This window comes from Ipomoea triloba, chromosome 14, assembly GCF_003576645.1.
Source record: "Ipomoea triloba cultivar NCNSP0323 chromosome 14, ASM357664v1".
Lineage (NCBI taxonomy): Eukaryota > Viridiplantae > Streptophyta > Magnoliopsida > Solanales > Convolvulaceae > Ipomoea > Ipomoea triloba.
The window spans coordinates 16,130,902-16,144,619 of NC_044929.1; the positions used below are offsets into that span (position 1 = coordinate 16,130,902).

A 13,718-nucleotide genomic window follows, 5' to 3' on the forward strand; every position below is an offset into this window, starting at 1 on the left:
CATAAAAATGTACTTTGTATTATATATATGTATGAAAAGTATTACATATTTGAGATTGTTTGACATATTGATATTTTATTAGAGTAATGCCACTTGCACCTTATAAGCCATAAATTTCCCCTCTTTATATAACACCATTTGATTGAATTTTTTTTTTTATTATTGGATTACAAGTACATAGAGTCCGCTAATTGATGAACACAAAATGAATATAAATAACATAAGTGGTGCCTTGAAATGAGTGACCAAGTGAGTAAAATATAATTATCGTATCACATCTGAGCTAAGGTCCATTTGAAAAATTGAAAAATATTTTCTAAAAAATGACTCATTTTAAAAAATAAATATTTTAATTTTTTAATGTTTAACTGAAGATAGAAAATTATCTTTTTTATTTGGCTGAAAGTTAAGAAATTTTATTTTTTTTCTGTTTGGTTCATTTTCTATATAATGAAATATTTGTTATAATAATAATAATAATAATATGGTGATGGTGGTGGAGGTGATGTTGTTGTGGTGGCGGGTGATAATGATGGTGGTGGTGGTGGTGATGATGTTGGTGTAGCTTGAAGAGAAATGAGAAAGAAGAGGAAGACAGGAAAATAATTTTTTTAAAATGTTTTCCAATTAAAAATTTAAGAAGACGTTTTTCACTAAATTATATATTTTTTAAGTTGACTAAAATAATTATTTTTTTATTAATTTTATTTTATTTGAATACCTAAATACTAAAAAAAAAATAAAAAATAACTTCTAAAAATTATTTTTTAAGTTTCCAAACCAACCATAAGGCTATGTTTAGCAAACCTAGCTGAAATGGTAGCTGAAAGCTGAAAAGCTATAAGCTCGAAACTGAAATCTAAATAGATGTTAAGTTAACTGTTATGCTTAAAAATGTTTGATAAAATTAGCTTTTTGATAAATTGATAAATATAAAAAGACTAAAAATGACATCTTCATAAAATTTAAATAGTTTTAAATTTAAATAGGTTTATTTACATATTAAAATATAAAATAATAAAATCAATATTTTTTTATGGCTAATAAAATCAATATATTTAAAATCAATATATTTAATAAAATATAAAGTTAGAACATATATTTGAAAATATATAAAGTAAAACAAAATGTTTATAATTCATAAAATTCGTTTATACAAAAATTAATATTCAAAAACAATATCAAACTGAAATTGCAATCAAACATATTCATGATAAAAGGCTAAAAGGGTTTTAATTGGGTGGGTAAAGGATGTCATTTATTAAAAATAAGGGTAAATGACAATTTTCCCCGCTATGTTATGTGCTTATAGCACTTTTCCCCCCTGTGTTATTAAAGTGGCAGTTTTTCCCCCTCAGTTATTTTAAAAGTGATAGTTTTCTCCCTTGTAATATTAAATTGACATTTTTGCCCTTAAAAATAACCATTTCATTTATTTTTATTCTCCAACCAATTATTACTAATATGTATGGAAGATCACAGTTCGATACGAGCCTAATCGAACACGGTAGCAATTGAACTTAAATAGTATAGACGGTTACGGTCACGATTCAAAACCGAAAAAATAAAATAAAATAATTGTTGAATTTAGACTATTTTTAAATTAGAAATAAAATTATAAAAATAAATAAATAAATAAATAAGTTTTGATTGACGGTTCAAAATCGAAATTGGAACCGAACCGTACCGATTTATCAAAATAAGTGTTTGATCATTTTTACTATATATGACTGTGGTTAAGTTCCAGTTCACGGTTCAACAATTATTTTATTTTATTTTTCGGTTATGAATCGTAACCAGAACCGTCCATACTATTTCGGTATGATTGCTATAGTGTTTGGTTAGGTTCGAATCGAATCGTGATCATCCATACCTATAAGTAATAATTTGTTGGAGAAGAAAAATAAATGAAATAATTATTTTTAAGGGTAACAATGTCAATTTAACATTTCAGGGGAAAAAACTGCCACTTTAATAACACAGGGGGGAAAGGTGCTATAAGCACATAACACAGGGGGAAAAAGTGCCATTTTCCCTAAAAATAATAAGGATAAAAATGAAAAAAAGTTAAAAAGCTCCTAGCTTATTTTTAAAAAGCTACATGAAGTAGCGTTTCAAAATAAGCTCTTATTTTAAGCTATTAGCTTATTTTGAACATTACGAAACAAAACTTATAGCTTATTAGTAGATAGTAGTTTAAAATAAGCTATAAACTCCAAATAAGCTCTGTCAAACAGAGTCTAAGTTTATTGATATACACCCATCTAGCATACTTAGAAGGGAAAAAAACACATTTTCCTCTTCATTATTCATCCATCGTTTTCTTAGTGAGATAGAGAATAAGAGATGGTGAAATACGCACCATATACGTACGCAAACACTCATACTGACATACTATCTATACTTGAGACTCCAACTACATATAGAGAGCACGAGTCAAAATTGGAGAGGACGCGAGAGAGAGAGAGAGAGAGAGTAGACGTCAAACCAATTTCTTTCATTCTCACATCTCCGTCCATCTCTGATTTTCTAAGACAAAAAGCAACAGGCCTCATGTTTCACTCTTAGATTTCACTGTTTCACTGATTTATTGAACTACACTTGAGACGACGCGGAGGAGGAGGAGGAGGAGGTGAAGAACCAGCAAAAAAAAAAAAAAAGGAGCCGAAGTTTGAGGGGAAAACAGAAACAAGTTTCCGAAGCTTCAGCAAGGAGTAGGAGGAAAAATCTGTTCGTTTACTCTAAGCTGTAAGCATCTCCAACCTTAGATATATATTGGTGTTGTCGTGTTGAGACTCAGCAGAAAAAAAAAAAAAAACTTGCTTTGAGAAGTTTGGCTTATTTTTTTCTGGTTCCTTTAGTTGAATTATTGGTGGCTGATTTTGATTCGAGTATGTTAAATATATATCTTCAGAGTTATGCTTTTGATTGTTGAGGATGCAGCTCAGGGATTTGAGTTCTCGTCAGCTGTGTCGATTTGAGACAAGTGTTCATAGCTTGTCTCTTTCTGATATCTGGAAAATGGAAATAACATTGGTAGATAATCTCTATGCATTAGTGTTGCCAGAGCAGGGGGGGAAAAATGCTTGGACTCTGGAATCTTGGAACTTGGTTTATGTTTACAGTAGTAAAAATAGTTTCTTTGTTATCAACGTCCCTTTTCACCCTTCCCTGTGCACTCGCCTACACACCACTTAATTTGATAAACCTTTTGACCTTCACCTTAACAATAATTTCCTGAGTAATATAGAGACAATTCTTTTGATAACATATGAATTTGGGAATTTGACTGTTATTTGATAGTGTAAGAATTCTTCACTCTATTCAAGTGTTGCTAGTTTCTAATCTTTGACTTTGAGTCACTGGCAGTACATTCCTGAATAAGCATGACCTGCACTAACAAAATGAGAGTCCTTCCTACAAATAAACCTGCTAGAAATTATTTCAATTGTAAGGTAGCAGACAATATCTGATTGATCAATCAAGACGTATGTCATCATCCATATTGGTTCCGGTCAGCCTGCTTTAATTCATGATTCAAATCAGGCCAGGCAATGGTTTCATGAGCAAACCGTTCATGAGAGATCTAAAACATTTCCTAAGCAATTCTATACATCTCCAACTTCTTGGATCCATCTGGACTTTTATATCAGATGGTTCTTGATCTGATATCTTCTCCAATTAATGTGTGCTTGCTGAATTTCATTCACAATTGTTTGAGAGTATCATTTTTTGGTGTAAAAGGTCAATGTATGGTGGAGTACAACCTTTCTCTCTTGTTATAAATAAAATAGCAAGGGGAGAGCCACGCCCCTAACCTTTATTGCCTTTTTGGATAAAAAGTTCTGAATTTGTACAAAACTGCTGTCAATCTTGGAATTTTATCTATACTGGACATGTTGTATGTGTGCGCTTTTTTTTTTTTTTTNGGGGTGTCACATAGTTAAAGTGGGCTCTAATATAGTAATATGCCTTAATTCAGGTAAACACTTTTCCCCCCTCTTTATCTATTAGATGGAGAGAACGCTTTATTTTTGTGTGTCTATAAATGTTTATTTACATTGCTTTTGGGGAGTGATCATATCTATGATATGTACAACTGTTTGTTCATGTTTCCTTTGCAGCATTATCCTATTTTAAAGTCCCATATATAATGATCTTGTGCTCTGAACTGTTGCTGTTGCAGAAGAACAATAGACAATCAAGTTCCCATCTGCAGTGATTGTTCGGAAAGTTAGCAATAACCCATCATGGCAGATGTCAGTCCTTTGACTGATACGTCAACTGATGCAGATACTGAAGAAAAAAACTCCAGGGTACATCAAATGTTTCCCTAACAAATGTCCACAAATTTTCCAAGTGTTGGAACTCTTCAATCACGTGTCCATAAAGTTTCAGTTACATGGTGTCATGGTGATATTGTTACCTATTCCTATCCATCCCCCAAATTTGATATTCTTTATAATAGATTAATCAAATGCCTTCAAAAAGTCAAATGGCACTATTTCCTTGCCATGGTTGTATTATAAATTTCAAAGACATTGGAAATCCGTATGAAATGAAGTGGTTGAGAATTCTTTGCATATCCATGCTTGTCAGCAAGTATGTTTTTCGTTCCTTCAATAATCCTTGTTTCTTCAGCAAATAATTTTGCAATTCATTACTGTTGATTGCAGTTTCAAAACAACCAATCCATGAATATTGTTGGTTCTGATGGCAGTGATAAGACAAGAGATCAAAAGGTTTACTTTTTATTTTTTTGGGCAATAAAGAAGTGGTGGGTTTAAAGCCAGGTAAAAGTGAAAGGGTTTCTAAAATTCAAATCTTATGTGCAGACACTAAGGAGGCTTGCTCAGAATCGCGAGGCAGCACGAAAGAGCCGTTTAAGGAAAAAAGTAGGTTGCTCTCTCCTGTTGTAATTTATTGAACTACATCCAGTTTTAGTCCCAAACTATAGAGATACTCCGTATTTCACTTTAGTATCCAACTCTAATTTATATCAGAATGCTCCCCAACTTTTGAGAAATTGACAGAAAAGGTTCCCCATAAGAGTTCTTTTATTAACCCTAATTGAAGAATCATCTTTTGTCTGGGGACTGAAACTGGATTTTATTTTAATTTATCTGTCATGATTTTTTCTGCTCCAGTGAAATACCATTTTGAGAACAAAGGTTAGTTCTGATCCTATGTACTTGATCTTCTGTCTTAGAGGTTTGTGTGGTTTGTTTTTTTTTTTTTTTTGTTTTGTTTTTTGTTTTTTGTTTTTTTGTTTTTTTTTTAAAATTTTTTTTTTGCAGTTGGGTTATGGTTTTTGTTGGTTTTTCTGGGTGGGGAATGCTCAAGGTTAGTCCTGTAGGATGGTGGGTGGGTTTCCTTGGGGCTTACATTGTGTCTTTTCAGAAAGTGTTTCCACCCCCTTGGTGCTTTAATATAATGATTTTACTTTTGAAAAAATATTATTGCTACATTGTTTAATATTAAAAAAAAAGATACAATAACTTGCACCTGTTTCACAACCACTTGTAGGGATCTACAAGTATTAGTACAGTGTACAGATAAGAAGAAAGTCTGTTTTGACTCATTTTGAATCAAATAATAGAGTTGTTTCCTTCGGGTTTTCAGGTTTTCTCTAATAGAAACAGAGGTCCAGGTGAAAAAACTACTCCCTCTCTATCCCAAAAAGTTTGTCCAATTTCTCTTTCAGATGATCAACACAATCTTTTCTTCTTCTTTTTGTTTTGTTTTTTTGTTTTTTGTTTTTTGTTTTTTTTTTGGGTTTGTTTTTGTGTTTTTTAAATTAATGTTTTAAAGCAAAGTGTTTAAAATTTTGGATTATGATTCTTGAGAAAGAAGTACTTGTTGTGTTGTTTCTTAATATCTATTTCTTATTTTCACAATTTAGTCTCAAGAGTCTCAAAATTTTCAAGTAAAAATTTAGTCAAATTGGCCAAGAAAACTTGCCAACAAAAGGCGAAATACCCTCGTCCCAAGCCCCCCCACACCTGACAGAATTGTGGAGGGGTAAAATTGGCCAAGAAAACTGAAAATGGGACAATTAAATGGGATGGAGGGAGTGGTATATTTTCATGCGGTTAACTTTCAGGAGACTCTTTATGTATTTCGAAAAGAAAAAAGCAACTATAGTCTAGCTATAAACTAGTTTTTCATCAATACACATGGCTTCCAGTGTAAATTGTTAAATGAACAGCTATCGGCTATCGCCTATCACGTATCTTAAGATATTATGAAGCTAATCTAGTGATGGTAAAGTAACTTTTTAGTTTATTGTTCTATTCTACATTTTTGAAGTTGGCAGTCGGTTTTTTCATGTGGCTCTTGATTTGTGGCAGCCAAGATCTTAGGTGTGGTAGTGTTTGCATGAAAAAGATTAGAACATAATCATATAATGACAGTGGTTATAGACTTATAGTTGTAACTTTTGGTTCTTAGAGAGTTCGTTACTGGAGTTGTTGGCCTCATAACAATGATAATATCTTTACATCAAAATGACGATGATTATGTGTCTCATATTTATTCATTTTCAATTCTTTTTCTTTGGCATAGGCATATGTCCAACAGTTGGAGAACAGCAGAATGAAGCTAACACAACTCGAACAGGAGCTTCAACGAGCTCGACAACAGGTTTGTTCTAACCACCTAATTTTTAATTGTATTTTTATTTTTATCTTCAACTTGCTGCAAGTTGGATCACTACTAGCTTTTCTATCAGGACAACAAGCAGTCTTCATAACTATACAACATTTTTAAGAAGCATTTATCTTCTTTTTTTGGGTGCTTTTTGGTTGAAGGGCATATTTATTTCGAGTTCAGGAGATCAATCACAATCTATGAGTGGAAATGGTATGCTTATTTGCATTTTATTCTGGCAATATATTTTCTTGCGAAGTTTCAACTTTTGATTTTGATATGAATTGTGCTCTTATTTAACATTGGGGAAAGGGTCAAATATGCCCTCGAACTATATGCAAAACCACAATTAGGCCCTTAAACTATGAAAAGTTCCAATTGAATCCTTAAACTCTTAAAACAATGCAATTAGGTCATATTTACCTGATTTTGTGTGTAAACATCAGGTTACCGTTGACTTAGTCACCACGTCATACGACTTTATATTTTTTTATAACTTATTTAAAAATTAAAAAAAAAATTAAAAAATTAAAAAACTGGCCAGTTTGCCATGGCTCTTTGTCCAGATTTGAATAAAGAGGCCAATGCCATGGTCGGCAAATGGCCATAGCAAAGAGCTTGGCCATTTTTTTCTAAAAATAATTGAATTTAAAAATTTACTTTTTAAAGTTTTAAATAAATTATAAAAATATAAAATAGTATGATGTGGCGTCCAAGTCAACAGTAACCGGATGTTTACAGGGAAAATAAGGTAAATATGACCTAATTGCACTGTTTTTATGAGTTTAATGATTTAATTTGAACTTTTTATAGTTTAAGGGCCTAATTGCTGTTTTGCATATAGTTTGAAGGTCTATTTGACCCTTCCCTTAAACATTTTAAGTGCTACTGTGAGATATACCAAATGTTTTTTTTTTTCCATATTGCTAGAAGTAATGCTTGATGATTCAGTATTTGCTACTCCTATTCCAATCTGTTTGTCCTCCGGTGGTCAGTTTGACTAAATTTTGATTTAATGTTTAATTCTATTAAGTTTAACTTCTGAAATTAAAAATTAGATAGTATAAAAGCACACATTATGCATTACTTATTTCAAGTACTTGCAACTCAAAATTTTGAAGGAACATGTTTTAAAACATTGATCAAAATTAGATTTTGATTTGAATTGCATGCTTATTAAAAATATAAAGGGCTAATGCAATATATACCAAATGTTTTTCATATTGCTAAAAATAATGCTAGATGATGCAATATTTGCTATTGCTTTTCTCCCATTTTGTTTGTCCTATTTTCTCTTCTGGTAGTCCATTTGACCAATCATTATACCGTGGACCATTAACATAAGGTTCATTTTGTATATTGAAGGTTCATTTTTGTAACATTGAAGGTTCATTTTTGTAACATTGAATGTTCACTTTTTGAAGGTTCATTTTTAGGTCTACCTAAAAATGATCCTTTAGTATAGTAAAAATGAACATTTATCAGTGGTCCATGTTGCAGTGCGGATCATAGTTCAAAATATAATTTGCCCCATTTGATATTGTCCTAGTTGCTGTGGTTCTTTGGACTGGGTCATAGAGCAAGGTTACTGATTTGACCTTATAAATTGATGAAAAAGATATCAACTGTTGGAGTAAATTGTTTCCCAGTTGATACAGGCCCTACTGGTAAAGCTTATGATTGTGGATTGTTAATAATTTATTAGAACTCCAGGGATGGATTATTGCCTTAAATAAGCTATAAGAAGTCTTATGCAATCCAGAGTCTTTACCAAACATGTTACTAGCAGAGTATTTAATCTATAATAATAATCCAAAATTATTTTAGTAATAATTATAATGAATTTTCTATATTATCTTGGATTCATATACTTTGAGTTAGATATTTAAATAAAAAAATTCGACATTCAATTACCCATGTATAAACTTCTCCTATATAATCTTGCATTGATATACTTTCAAATATTTATTTAAATATAAACATTGGGCATTAACTCATATGCGCAATGCGCGTACAAAACTAGTAATCCAAATAAACCTTGTTTTATCTGCCATTTTGGCATGGTTGTACATAACTTTTGGCATTTCCGGTTGCTTGCCATTTTTAATACCTGATGTAAGGTCTCATAAAATGCAACCCTAAGAATTTAGACTTTGATATTCCACACTTTTACTTAAAATTTCACTGAGTTTAGATCATACACATGCCTAAGTTCTTGAGTATTGACTCCTGAGTGGGCAATGTACACGCAAATCCAGGTTGCTTTTTCCATGTTATTACTTTCAAGAACTGTATAGACTACCACTATTTATACAGGAATAACCTATCAACCTAAAGGGCCTATTGATAAATGGGCTTAGGGTTTCAACACTCCCCTTCAAGCTGGAGAGTATAAATCATATGCTCCAAGCTTGTTACAAATATACCCAACTCTAGGAGTTCTAAGAGACTTTGTTAGAATATCAGTTAACTGATCTGCAGAATTGACAAAACTAGTCTTAATACTCTCGGATACAATTTTCTCCCTGATAAAGTGGCATTCAACCTCAATATGTTTGGTCCTCTCATGAAAGACTGGATTTGAGGCAATATGAAGAGCTGCTTGGTTGTCACATATCAATGTCATTTGAGCAACCTGGCCACACTGTAACTCTTGAAGTAAATGCTTCAGCCATATCAACTCACACGTGACAAGAGTCATGGCACGGTATTCAGCTTCAGCACTGGATCTGGCAACAACATCTTGCTTCTTACTTTTCCAAGATATAAGATTACCACCAATGAGAACACAATAACCTGAAGTAGAGCGTATGTCAAAAGGACAACCAATCCAGTCTGCATCAGAATACCCCACAACTTGAGCATGTCCTTCATAGTGTAAACCTTGCCTTGGTGCTCTTTTGATGTACCTTAGAACCCGAACAACAGCATCCCAATGAGTATCACAAGGATTTTCAAGAAACTGACTTAATACACTGACTGCAAAGGAGATATCTAGTCGAGTTATTGTGAGATAATTCAATTTCTCAATTAATCTCCTATATCTCTCTCGATCAGGCAATAGCTCCCCCTATCCTGGTAGAAGTTTAACATTCGGATCCATTGTATTATCCACAGGTTTACAATCCAACAAACCAGTTTTTTCTAAGATATCCAAGACATACTTTCTTTGAGAAATAACTATACCACTGTTAGATTGGGCTACTTCAATTCCAAGAAAATACTTTAGCTTGCCCAAGTCCTTAGTTTGGAACCGACTGAAGATATACTATTTCAATTGAGATATGCCCTCTTGATTACTTCTTGTAATAACAATGTCATCTACATACACAACAAGATATATGCATTTCCCATTAGAATGACGATAGAAAACAGAATGATCAACTTCACTTCTGACCATACCAAACTCACACACCACAGAGCTAAATCTCCCAAACCAAGCCCGTGGAGACTGCTTTAAACCAAACAAAGAGCGGCGAAGTTTACATACCAAATCAGACTCCCCCTGAGCAACAAACCCAGGTGGTTGCTCCATATAAACCTCCTCCTGAAGATCACCATGGAGAAAAACATTCTTGATATCCAACTGGTGCAAGTCTCAATGATTTATGGCAGCCAGAGATAAAAGCAAGCGAATTGATGCAATTTTAGCTATAGGAGAAAAAGTGTCGGTGTAATCCAAACCAAAAATTTGAGTGTAGCCTTTAGCCACTGGCCGCGCCTTAAGGCGATCAATCTTGCCATCAGGGCCCACCTTCACAATATAAATCCATCTACAACCAACAACAGTCTTACCCAAAGGGAGAGGGACTAACTCTCATGTGTCACTAGATTGAAGAGCCTCCATTTCTGTCAACATGGCTTGGCGCCAACCTGGATTCGAGAGGGCCTCACTAGTACACTTAGGTATAGACACAGAAGACAGGTGAGAAAGGAAGGCAAAGTACGGGGAAGATACACGATGATAACTCAAGAAAGTATGTATAGGATGAGAGTTACGAGTAGAACGTGTACCTCTCCGGAGAGAAGTGGATGCCTCAGTGGGATCAGTGACAGATTGCAGTGGAAGTGGTAGAACCATAGCAGGAGGATCCGATGGCACAAGTGAGTCAACAGGAGCCTCAGTTGGTGCAGGGCGAGAATGGCGTTGATAGACCTGAAGGCGGCAGTTAAGAGCAGTATGAGGATCAATACTCTGGGCAAGAGGAAGTGGACCAAGATAAGGAATGGGGAGAACCTCTGAAACTGTGTCATTTGGAGAAGGCTGGAAAAAAGGAGATGACTTAATAAAAGTGACATCTGCAGACACAAAGTGACGCTTGAGTGATGGAGAATAACACCTATAACCTTTTTGTAGTCGGGAATAACCTAAGAACACAACTTAACAGCTTTAGGGTCCAATTGTGAGCGCCCAGGAGTCATGTCATGAACAAAACAAACACACTCAAAAACCCGAGGAGGAAGAGGAAAAAGATCAACGGAAGGATACACAATGGAATGTGGAGTATGGTTGTTAAGTACGGAGGATGACATGCGATTGATCAAGTAACTGGCAGTAAGAATAGCATTAGCCCAAAATTGTGAAGGAACATGAAAATGTAATAACATAGCTCGAGCAATTTCTACTAAATGCCTGTTTTTCCTCTCAGCAATCCCATTTTGCTGAGGTGTGTAAACACATGATCTTTGATGTAACATACCCCGAGATGTCATATAGGATTGAAAAGGGTTGGAGAGATACTCCTTGGCATTGTCACTGCGTAAAACACGGATGGGTTTACCAAATTGAGTTTGTATTTCAGCACAGAAAGTTTGAAAAATCTGGAATAATTCAGAACGATTTTTCATAAGGAAAACCCAAGTACATCTCGAATAATCATCAATAAAAGTTACAAAATAATGGAAACCAAAAGTAGAACTGACTCGACAAGGACCCCAAACATCTGTATGAACTAAATCAAAGAGGAACATAGCCCGATTATTGACTCTCCTTGGAAAAGACTAACGTGATTGTTTTCCAAGGTGACATGACTCACAATCTAAAGACTCAACGAAAAGACCTGGAACCATCCGTCGAAGTTTGGAGAAAGAACCACGAGGCAGAAGACGGAACGCGAAAAACAGTCGCGGCAGGCAGGACTCCGGCGGTGGAAGAGATTAGAGTACTAGGGTTTAGGCTCTAATACCATGTGAATATGTGAGAGAATAAAGTATTCGTCTGTCTCATTCAAGAATTATACAGACTACCAATATTTATACAGGAATAATCTATCAACCTAAAGGGCCTATTGATAAATGGGCTTAGGGTTTCAACATGTTGAAAGTGGAAAGAAACATGTAGAAAGAGAAGATCATTTATAACCAGTGTATACTACATAGAAAGCATTCTTTATTAGACGCTCTTTATTTTGGTCCATTTTATAATTTATTTTGACCCATTTGTGATCCCTATTTTTGATTTCCTGTTCTATAAACTTCATTGTAGGAGCCTTGGCATTTGATGTAGAGTATGCACGGTGGCTGGAGGATCACAATCGGCGAGTAAATGAGCTAAGAGGAGCTGTTAATTCCCATGCGGGTGACGGTGAACTTCGCAGCATTGTTGATAGCATCTTGGCACACTACGATGACATTTTCAGGATAAAAGGAGAAGCTGCAAAAACTGACGTCTTTCATGTTTTATCAGGCATGTGGAAAACACCTGCAGAAAGATGTTTCCTGTGGTTGGGTGGATTCCGTACATCTGAACTCCTCAAGGTATGTGCCCTTGTTGACTTCCTTGTTACAAATCATTGCATTTTTGTTAGTGAAGTCCCTTCCCCACCTTATATAGCACTAACATGTACATCACACGACACAACACGATCACGGATCGAATCGACATCATTTAAAGATTAAGATTATACATGCACACAGCACATTTGTACATTAAGATATCTGACACTAATATAAACAGAAATGTATACTATGAGTTGAAAAGGCATCACACCAAAGTTAAAACAACTGTTTTGTTTGAATATAATTAGTGTGCGCTATTACTATTATATGCATAAGTAGCCATTTAGAAGACATCGTACTGCTTCTGCTCAATAGAGCAAGATGTAGATTGACATGGACTTATTATGTAGGGCATGTAGTGATGTAGGAAAATAGGAGAATAGCAGAGGGAGAAAACTAAGGTTGGGGATAATTCTTGAATTCAATGTCAATATTCTTAAATCTGTCTTACTATGGAAAATAAAGGAGTATTTAAGCTAAATTGTGATACATAGTCTGGGCTGAAGCAAAACTGATTGGATAGTCTCGAATTCAATCTCTTCGTTGGATAGTTTCAACACATTGTAAGAGAACAGGTAAGCGCCTTGAAAACTTGGGCAACTTTTTTATTAATTATTATTATTATTATTATTTTAAGTTGTACTAGTGAGAGCAAAATAAATCTCGAATTTACCATGGCAACCCGCTGACATTTTGGCATGGATAACAGTTCTTTCTCGTCTTTCTTTGTTTTGTCTTTCTATTTTATTTTCCTAGATGTTAATTTCTAACCTATGTGGTTGCAGTTGCTTATAAATCAGTTGGAGCCATTAACCGAGCAGCAATTATTGGCCATCAACAACTTGCAACAGTCATCCCAACAGGCTGAAGATGCATTGTCCCAGGGAATGGAGGCATTGCAGCAATCTTTGGCTGAGACTCTTGCTGGATCTCTTGGCCCTTCTAGTTCCTCAGGAAATGTTGCGAATTATATGGGTCAAATGGCCATGGCGATGGGAAAGCTAGGAACTCTAGAGGGGTTTATCCGCCAGGTATTCAACTTTTTAAACTTGTTTTGGTATTTAAGCATCTATTTCATTTTATGAAATTTGGTCATTTGTTTGCTTATTAATTGCTTAATCAATCAAAACATCAAGGAATAACATGTGTATTGGTATTTAATATAGTCAATATCATGAACTCTCTCCACATCTCTTAGAAGACGGCAATGCTGAGAGGTATTAATGAAATTAACAAATTTGGAATTCCACTTTACAAAATGAGGATTTGTTTGCTTTTTTTTTTTTTGGTGC

The 13,718-nt window shown here is 34.3% G+C and overlaps 1 protein-coding gene across 3 annotated transcripts in view; it reads left to right on the top strand.

Annotated features, from left to right (window-relative positions):
* The first annotated feature begins 2,440 nt into the window (after window positions 1-2,440).
* Window positions 2,441-13,718, top strand: part of LOC116004872 (transcription factor TGA2.3-like) — a 13,339-nt gene continuing 2,061 nt past the window's right edge. For 2 of the 3 annotated variants that reach the window (XR_004094857.1, XM_031245062.1), the window contains exons 1-8: window positions 2,441-2,748; window positions 4,187-4,316; window positions 4,677-4,742; window positions 4,836-4,895; window positions 6,565-6,642; window positions 6,810-6,861; window positions 12,134-12,405; window positions 13,212-13,457. Coding sequence is in view for 2 of the 3 variants with exons in the window: in XM_031245062.1 (XP_031100922.1) it covers window positions 4,251-4,316; window positions 4,677-4,742; window positions 4,836-4,895; window positions 6,565-6,642; window positions 6,810-6,861; window positions 12,134-12,405; window positions 13,212-13,457 (840 nt within the window). In the remaining variant the exon portion in view is untranslated. Of the gene's footprint in view, window positions 2,749-2,914; window positions 3,037-4,186; window positions 4,317-4,676; window positions 4,743-4,835; window positions 4,896-6,564; window positions 6,643-6,809; window positions 6,862-12,133; window positions 12,406-13,211; window positions 13,458-13,718 lie in introns of all 3 variants that reach the window. The other variant, XM_031245063.1, reaches the window with a different exon arrangement.